Below are 10,049 nucleotides of genomic sequence, written 5' to 3'. Positions count from 1 at the left end.
CATATAAAAAATATCTTTATAATCGTTATAGTTATCTCTTTGTAAAATAGGGAAATAAAACCATCAAAATTAAATAACGTAAGTATTACGTAATATTTAGATTATTTAGATAACCTAAATAAATACCTAAATAAACAACATATTTAAAACGTTTATAAGATAAATTAACTTTAAATGTGTAATTTTAAGTTAAATCAAACATTTTGTGAATTTTTCATTTTCCAAATAAAAACCACAGAAATCAGAGCTAGCTTTCACAGTTACAACAGTTTACCAGAAAACATTTAGGTACAGAAATTTATAATCAATAACTTATTTTATTTTATTAATATTATTATTTTAAATATAATAAAGTGACTTTGTATTTGTCTCCTGTAGATAATATTAATTAAGCAGCATCAAGTTCAAACAGCAGCTGGGAAGGAAGAAACACCGTCACAAAAATAAAATCAGTGACTCCATATCCAACAATGCCTCTTCATCTGCCTCTGTTTGGTCTCCATGGCAACCAGCTGCTGTACTGCTTGATAGGGGGCAGCGGCAGTTTGTACTACTTTCCTCACTGCTCTGTCCTAACTCAGATATCAACCACAGCATCAGGAAGTAAGGATTCACCAGACGAACATCTCTGCAGACCACACACATCCTGGACACAAACTGCTTAAACTTTTACCTTTAAGTTAGTGCTACAGAGCGCCATTTGCAGAAAAAAAAATAATAAATTGTTGCCACAGAGATGGTTTCTTCCCCCAGGTTGTCTCTTTGATGAACAACTTAAAGCAAGCCAACTTTCTGTTGCGCAACATTTTTAAAAAATGACATCAAAAACAAAAAAAGATGACTCCCAGCAATCCATAAAGACTGCTAACTGGAAATATTAACGTTTCTTATTCAGCTAAAGTGACGAGAGAGAAAGAGAAATAGGCCAAACCAGCATTTATCAGCAACAATAAGGTACACAGCTCGCCGTAGACTGTCTACCACACCACTCTGTGCAACCTCACTAGTAAAGTTTGGTTAAACTTTATTGTCCTTGAAGGGCAAGTTGCTGCACATTCAGCAGGCCCACACAAAAAAAAACTAACAACCTCATTAACAATCTTTAAGCATACACAAGACAAAGTCTGCTTCCAGACTGTGTCTGTATTTGGTTCTACAGAGCGTCATTCTATCATCTTGACAGTTCAAACTTGACCCGTAGTGTCGTAGCTTTCGTCAGTGATGTGACACTATAGAGGTCAATAAGATTGTCAAGAGGAATGCCAGAGATTTTACTGCATTCTTTAATAATGTCCTGCAAACTGTTTATAATTCCTGACTGTTGAGTTCGCCAAAACAAGCCCTCCATTATCACCCATAGATAAATAAAGGTTCTCCTTGTCTGGACTAAAACCAGGAGAAACAAAAACAACATTGTAGCGCATGAAGTCGGCAATAAAATTAGTTTCCCTTGAATTAGGAAGACAGAAGACATTTATACATTTAGCCATTCTTATATAGAATATGGATAAATATTTTTACTTTATGATTTTAGTTCAGGTTTATCTTGCTGTTCAATAAATGGTCCCTACAGGATTTCACTACTGAACAGCAGAAGTGCAATAACTGCAGAAACGTTAAAGAAACATAAGTAAAGCAGAGTAGATTATTATGCAAATACCAGCAGGGATGTAAACACATATTGTCTTTGTTGGGAGCTGTAATAGTTATTGAGTCTGTGAGGAAGGATATACGATGACGCCTCTATGTGCACCTAGGGTGCAGCAATCTGTCACTGCGGTATGATGGTAAATGTGGCTTTTTGATACTAGCCACATCAATCGAGGATTAAAACTTGACATCAAGTAACGCTGAGGCAGCAGTGTAGAAAAAGCAAGAAAATGTGATGCTAATATGTTAGCATCAATGATACTGGTCATTTTGATATCAATAATTTTGTTTATTTGGTGATTGTTGTAAAAGATTTGTAATAGAGGAGCTTTATTATTTAGTTTTATTTGCTCTGCTGACCTTTGATTAAATATCCAGTTTAGAAAGAATACCACAACTTGGAAGACTGATGCTAATTTTATGATTTTAGTCTCTTTTTTAAACACCATATCAGCACTGTAGCAACTTCAGAGTAAACAGTGGTGATGAAAATGATCTCACATGAAGCTCATCTGCATGTCATTGTGGAGTTGAGTCAATAACTTAACTTCCTTATCAGCAGCAGTTGCTAATTCAGGCTATCTGGCAGCCGTAAACAGGAAGAAGGACACTTCCTTCTAGCAAATATTTGGAAAGTAACCAGAGACAATTTAGCAGATATATGCTAACAGACATGAAGAGTTTCACAACCACATCAATTAACCAGGTAAGTTTATAGAGCTCTTCCACAATGGCTGCTGGGCAAAAGGAAGGTCAAATACACAAACCTGAAGCGTTAGCTGAAAATATTAGCAGCGTTTGCAGAATCACTGGAATAAGAAAAATGTAATGACCCTCCTGACATGGAGACTAAACAGAAGTTTCAGTGAGAAAACCACAGATTTTCCACTGAGTATCAAAGAGGCCAAGTATCATCATCGAAACAAACCTGACTGAGATCCTAATGACTGAGAAACAAATTATTAAAAATGTGTAGTTGTTGATAAACTAGAAGATATTCTGCTTTATTTTTCAAGTTTGTTTGTATTTTTAAATGAATGAAGTGTTGAGAAGGCAGAAGAAAATACTAATCTTTGAAAATTGTCAGGTAAAAATAAAAACAAACTTTAAAAAAAGCTTTGAAAAAATTAAATAAAGACCATGCAATTAACTTTAATAAAAATTGTAATTGAGTCCCAACACTCAACTGGTTAAAAGTTGTTCAGAATGGAGATGTAACCCAACTAAAACTCACCAGTTTGGGTCACAGTGTTCTGCGTAGCTTCACCTCCACTCTGCGGCGGCGCGCCCAGGCTAGCTCTGGGGGCGACTGGAGGCCTCTTTGGAGGTCCTGGGTTCGGGGGGAAGGAGTCACTGCTGATGGAGGATGTGAGTTTGGGTGGAGGCGGCCTGGGAGCCGGGACTGGGGCGCTTGATGGTAGCGGTTCTGTAACAGTCTGTGGTTTTGGAGTTATGGCGGGCTTTTCAGGGGTTTGGGAAGGTTTGATGTCTGACCCTGGATCAGATTTTGATGCTTCTGCAGAAGACGGAGCTTCAGGGTTTGACTCTGCCGTTTCTACGCTGCCTGATTCCACAGCAACGCCTTCGTCTTCCCAGAATACCTTGCTGGAGGGCTTGGGGGAAGGTGAAAAGCTTTTGGGCTTTGGAGCGATGACAGGTGGGGTCGATTTGGCCGGTTGCCCCTGGAGACGAGGCCGAGGTCGAGGCTCTGGTCTTTTTGTGACAGCGAAACCCTCAACATTCCCAGTATTGAAGTCTCCACAGCTCTCATCAGCGACCTGCTGCTCGAACGCTTGTATCCTCGCTCTCAGAGTCGCCATGTCCTCTTCCTCCGCTCCGTCCTCGCTCTCCGATTGGCTGCGCTCGCTGTCGTCGCTGCAGTGATCAGGGAAGCCCCAGTCGTCGGAGCTGAACGCCTCCAGCAGCTCCTGCAGGTACTTCCCGTTGCTCCCCTCTGGGTTGGTGGAGTCGCCGGCTGCACGCGCCGCTAACGTAGCCAAACCGTCCTCACGCAGCTTAACCAAAGTCTGAACTTTAACCTCGTCGCTAACTGGCTGGCGAGCTAGCCTAGTGCGTGGGCGTGGCCTGGGGCGCTCCAAGGGCACATCTGGGGATGGGTCAGGCAATGCTGCTGCTGAAGGCAACTGCTGGTCACTGAGGAAGTCGGAGCATTGCGTGTGTGTGGAGGTGTGTGTTTGAGGCTCAGTATGTGCGTTGGTAGCTACGCTGTTCGCCTCAGAAGAGCTAACAGTTGATTGGCTGGAGGTGATGACATCAGCAGCATTCGGAGGTCTGGAAGTGCAGGAGGGGGGAGGTGGCCGGGGGGCCTCGCTGATCTTCTATCTGAGAAAACAAAAATCTGACTTTTGCTGATTCAAACAGATTTTCAGCTGCATTTAGATGTCTGCAGTCAAATGTTTTAGTTTCGTAAATGTATTCAGTCAGAAATATGTATCTGAAGTTTGGTAGTAAAAGTTTCTGATGAGCTCAGATTGTTATCAACCATCCCAGACTACTCTACTTATCACTGGGGTGTAAAATTGCATCAACTTTTGTTATTGAGATTCTAACAAGCCCGTCTTTCTGAGCTGTTGTTACCCTGGAGAAAAACTTCAGCCAAACTCTGGATTGGCGACTTGACCTTTGACCTTCTATGCCTGCTATGTACCCAGTGGTCTTAATTCTTTTCTCTTTGCTTTATACCAAACCAAGAGGAGCCTTCAGTTGTTGCTGTTTGTCCTGCTAGCACCTGAGTCAAAAATGAGAGGAAATCTGTTCAGTTCATGAGAATCTTTGAAAAAAATGCTTTACTTTTTCAAACTCTCTGTAAAAAAAGTGTTCTACCAAATTTATTTAGTCTTGCAGATAAACTTTTAAGTGGTGCATTAAGATAACTGAAAACTTAAAAAACAGAATCCAGAATTGAAAGAAAATATTGAAAGTATTAAGGCCATGTTAAGAAAAAAAATAATGAAATTGTGAGAATAAAGTCTTGGTATTACCACAAAAAGTCATAATATTACCACTTTATTTTTGAAATATTATGACTTAATTCTTGCACAACTTTATTATTGTAATAGTATGACTTTAGTCTTGTAATTTTATTACTATATTCTCACATTATTATGACTTTATTCTCATAATTATTTTTTTTAACTTTTTCTTAGTGCGACCCTAATACTAAATGGTAAAAGTATGTATGCAGCAACAGTTAATATCATTTGCATTTAAGTTTGCAGTAAATTGTCCAAAAATCAGAGCTTGACTGATTTTTTTTTGTTTTGTTTTTGCCACTTTTTTCTGCGTTTTATGTCTCACTGACAGGTAACCAAAAGCAGAGAAGCAACTCTCTCATCTTTCTAAACTTCCCATTGAAACGTTGAGGCCACTTCTCTTTAAATCACTGATAAAACTTTATTGACATGCAGTGTTCAGGTTTTATTGGTGCTGGACCGTCCAATGCAGAGAGCAAAGATAAGATATAGCTGAACTGAATTTTTCCCAAGCAGATTGAATCAGGTGGCTTTACTTACTAGGCCCTGATTGTGTGTGCGTGGGGGTGTGCATGTGTGTGTGTTCACTTCAAGCCTCATTATTATTGATTGAAATTAATTTTCATTTACATGAAGTGACAAAAATCCCAATTTTGAAGGAAATTGGTCTAATTTTTCCAAAATGCAGAGACTGAGCTTCATGTTCATTTAACTCAGCTACAACATAGTAATAACTGAAATATATACAGTAGATAATTTTGGGTAGAACGTTTTCTTCCTGAGATGCCTTTGATAAAATGAGTCAAGTTTTCACATGAAGGAAGCGTGGGAACAGCAGTGTTTTCTAATGACATGTTTTAATCTCACAATAAGCTGTAATGTTTATGTGTGTCGAGGTGAAAATGTGTATGTTTGCTGGGATCGTGGGTGGAAAGGATGAATCCCTTATTTGTGTTAAGAAAAGATTAATTAAACTGTGAAATCTTGCTGACACAGCTGTATACTGTTGTGTTTTTAAATATAAAAAACATCCTACAGCTGTGATATCTTTTAGTATCAGCTTCCTGCAGAGAGGGGAAAACACCTTAGGGCTCCACTTCCTCATGTTTTCGAGACATCTGCAGACTTACAGTGGATATCGAAAACATACAAACCCTGTTTAATAAGCTGGACAGACAAAATTAATAATTAAAGAAACATTTCCACCTTTAATGTAACCTATTTCCTGCATGTGTTGATAAAAAACAAGGCAGTAACCTGGTTGAATTTAACAGTTTGCTGAATCACATTTTGATTCTGCTTGGGTTCATGCCTACAATCAGTTACTTTGTAGTTAATTTTTTTTAAGTTTTTTGACATTTTAAGTATTTACACTGCAAATCCACAAAATTTTACCAAGTATTTTTGGTCTAGTTTCTAGTGCAAATATCTTAGTGAATTAGAAATAAGACAGAACTAACCTATAAGTAACTTTTAAGCAGAAATAGGAACTTGTCTTAAGTAAATAATTCCTTAATATTGAAAAAGTACTTCTTCCATTTGCAGATTATTATGTATTGTTATATGTGAAATTATATACCAATGGAACTAGTATTTTTCACCTATGTTAAGGAATTATTTACTTAAAACAAGCTTCTATTGCTTGTAAACGTGTAAGTCGGTTCTGTCTTATTTCAAGTATACTAAGATTTGCACAAGAAACTAGACCAAAAATACTTGGTAAGATATCGTGTTTTTGCAGTGTAGCTAGTCATAGCTATTAAGAACCTCGTTGTACAAAAGTGTCATTCAAAAGAAAGTGTATAAAGTAATCCATAGAATGCTTAAGCATCTGGGATTAGGTCCAGTTTCAGTCCAGTGGAAGTCTGTTTTCATCCAAGCTCTTTCATTCTACACATACAAAGATAGTGTATCATTCTACATTATAAAAATTTTACTCAAGTAGAACTATCAGCTAGATATAGGAGCTTGTTTTAAGTAATTAATTTCTTAATATTGATGAAAAAGTACCAGTTCCAATGGCAGATAATTTCACTCATAATCAGACATTTTCCCGTGTATATAAGTGAAATAATCTGCCGATGGTAAAAGTACAAGTACTTTTTCTTCAATATTAAGGAATTATTAACTTAATACAAGTTTATATGTCTTGCTGAAAAGTTACTTGTAAGTTGTTTTTGTCTTATTTCAAGTGAACTAAGATTTGCATTAGAAACTAGACTAAAATACTTGGTGAGATTAAGTGTTTTTGCAGTGTAGCCATATCTGTCCCTAGCTGGGTTTATAGTGACTTTAAGACAGGAAAATTGTTTGTTTAATTTAACCAAGTTATACTCATTGAAATCAAAGAATTATTTTACAATACATTATCAATACAGTGTCATAAAAACAAAATATCACCTGTATTTTAACAGGGATTTGACGGTGAAGCTTAGATTGTAAGATTTCACTGGTATAAAGTGCCAAAATCTTAAAAACCTCTTCAGTTCAGTTTGTACTTTGAGGACAATAAATTGCAGAATACCCAAGTATATAAGTTTTTAACTTCCATCTCTTCTCATTAAGAGGCAAGACAGATGAAGAGTAGTACCCCAAATAATTTTTTAAATAAACTCAAATCAATACGTTATTTTTTTTTCTAATCTCATCAACTCATGAATCCAAACACATACACACTCATTCTGGTATTATTAGTAAATGTGCAAGTTCTCTTAAGCTAATATCTTTATTGTTTGTAAGCATTACCAGCTGTTAAAATTACACTTTTTACCACACTTTCTCTAAAAGAACTGAATTGGAACAAACCTTCGATCTGAAAAAGTTTAGTCTTTTTCAGTCTGTTTTGCAGTCCTTGACTTCAGCCACTAAAGATTTGGTGAAGTTAAAGTTCTCATTTTTTTAACTGGCCTAACATCCAATTAAGTTGGAAAACTGTATTAAAATTCTGTGAATGTTTAGAGGAGACGTCTATTTTTTATAGAAGAGTGTTCTTCTCACATTTGTCACATGATCTAAGTTATATTTTTGCAGGTTCATAAGTGGTCAAAACATGCCATAAAAGTTCAAAGGGCGTGCTTGTTATGTACTCATAAATACTGATACCTGATAACATCATTTAAATCTCTGCAATGGTTCCTCCCTTCTAAAAAGTAGGTTAACAGATTCACAGAGCTGCACAGCAGAACTTGAAAAGTCACAGGACTGAATGCTTCTGTTTTTTGAAGGAGAACATTTTTCTGCATGCAGGTGGCTTTATGTGCAGTAGAGGCAATTAATGTTTAACAAACTTTTTGTTGAAGTGGGATATGGCACAGAAAGGAGTTCAGATGGATTCTAAAGTCTCCTGTTGCATCTGTCTGGATCTACTGAAGGATCCAGTGACTATTTCCTGTGGACACAGCTACTGCATGAACTGTATTAAAGACTTATGGGATGGAAAAGACCAGAAGGGAATCCACAGCTGCCTTTATTGCAGGAAAACTTCTACACTGAGGCGTACCTTGAAGAAAAACACCATACCAGAACAGTGGGTGGAGGATACAAAGAAGACTGAACTCAAAGATGCTCCAGCTGATCACTATTTTACTGGACATGAAAATGTGACCTGTGACATTTGCACTGGAAAGCAGATGAAAGCTGTCAAGTCCTGTCTGGTTTGTTTGGTTTCTTACTGTGAAAGTCACCTCCAACCTCATTATGATGTTGCTCAATTTAAGAAACACAAGCTGGTGAATCCATCCAAGAAGCTCGAGGAACACATCTGCTCCCGTCATGATGAGGTGATGAAGATCTTCTGTCATACTGATCAGAAGTGTATCTGTTATCTCTGCTTAATGGATGAACATAAAGGCCATGAAGCAGTCCAAGTTGCAGCAGGAAGAGCTGAGAAGCAGAAGGAGCTTGAGGTAAAGCAAAGGAAAATCCAGCAAAGAATCCAGGATCGAGAGAAAGATGTGAAGCTGCTTCAACAGGAGGTGGAGGCCATCAATGTCTCTGCTGATAAAGCAGTGGAGGACAGTGAGAAGATCTTCACTGAGCTGATCCGTCTCCTCCAGAAAAGAAGGTCTGATGTGAAGCAGCAGATCAGATCCCAGCAGGAAACTGAAGTGAGTCGAGTCAAAGATGTTCAGGAGAAGCTGGAGCAGGAGATCACTGAGCTGAAGAGGAAAGACGCTGAGCTGGAGCAGCTCTCACACACAGAGGATCACAACCAGTTTCTCCACAACTACCTCTCACTGCCAGCACTCAGTGAGTCTACACACTCATCCAGCATCAAGATTCGTCCTCTGAGACACTTTGAGGACGTGACAGCAGCTGTGTCAGATGCAAAACGCGTTCTAGAAGGCGTATTGACAGAGATAAAAACAAACATCTCACTGACAGTGAGTAAAGTCGACGTTTTACTGCCAGAACCAGAACCAAAGACCAGAGCTGACTTTCTAAAATACTCACAAGAAATCACTCTGGATCCAAACACAGCAAACAAATTTCTGTTGTTATCGGATAGAAACAGAAAAGTAACACTAATGAAGCAACAGCAGCTTTATGAAGATCATCCAGAAAGATTCACTTATTTTTGTGAAGTCCTGAGCAGAAGAGTCTGACTGGACGTTGTTACTGGGAGGTTGAGTGGAAGGGGGGAGAGATTGAAGTTGCCATCACATACAAAAACATTTCCAGAGCAGGCACATCAGAAAAATGTGGATTTGGACTCAACGACAGATCCTGGGCTTTGCACTGTGACGCAAATAGTTACTCCTGTTCCTACAACAATGTTAAAACTCCAGTATCAGGTCCAGTTTCCTCCAGAGTAGGAGTGTACCTCAATTACAAATTGGGTGTTCTGTGTTTCTACAGCATCTCTAAGAAAATGACTCTCCTCCACAGAGTCCAGACAACATTCACTCAGCCACTCTATGCTGGGCTTTGGCTTTTAGATTACGGAACCACAGCTGAGCTCATTAGAGTTAAATAGAGTACCAACAGCAATGCAAACTGGGTTTTTTAATTACTTTATTTGGTTAAAAAAATGACACTTTCAATCAAAAGTTACATTAAATCTTTATTTACTGAATGACACTACCTGATAACCATCATAAACATTCATGAAAATTCCTCCATATTTATGAAAGTGTCAAACAAATAAGTCTTATGCACATCTCATAACATAAAGTGGATGACGTGCCAACAGTAAGAAAAACACTTATGGTGCAACTGAAATTAATCAATCATGTCTGGATTTAACTTTGTTAAAATATGGTTTTAATTTAGTGCAACATCATGTTTTTGTATTGAGAGAGAGACTTTTGGTAATTAAATATTCACAAAGATACAAGGTAATTTTGATTCTGGCAGTAATGTGATTCCTTATTATCATTCAATCATACAATTGAATTTTTAAGGCTC

At 37.9% G+C, this 10,049-nt stretch overlaps 1 protein-coding gene and 1 pseudogene across 1 annotated transcript in view; one reads left to right on the top strand and one right to left on the bottom strand.

Moving 5' to 3' along the window:
* LOC116733244 (SH3 domain-containing protein 19-like) overlaps positions 1 to 5,748 on the bottom strand; it is a 13,477-nt gene extending 7,729 nt beyond the window's left edge. Inside the window, 2 exon segments of the mRNA XM_032584025.1 lie at positions 2,885 to 3,989; positions 5,728 to 5,748. Of these exon segments, the coding sequence (XP_032439916.1) occupies positions 2,885 to 3,989; positions 5,728 to 5,748 (1,126 nt within the window).
* A 2,008-nt stretch (positions 5,749 to 7,756) lies between these two features.
* Positions 7,757 to 9,651, top strand: LOC116733325 (tripartite motif-containing protein 16-like; annotated as a pseudogene).
* Positions 9,652 to 10,049: the final 398 nt, after the last annotated feature.

Source organism: Xiphophorus hellerii, chromosome 14 (genome assembly GCF_003331165.1).
Source record: "Xiphophorus hellerii strain 12219 chromosome 14, Xiphophorus_hellerii-4.1, whole genome shotgun sequence".
In the NCBI taxonomy this organism is placed as follows: Eukaryota; Metazoa; Chordata; class Actinopteri; order Cyprinodontiformes; family Poeciliidae; genus Xiphophorus; species Xiphophorus hellerii.
Note: the sequence above shows the minus strand (reverse complement) of the source record. Positions and strands in the feature narration are given on the sequence as shown.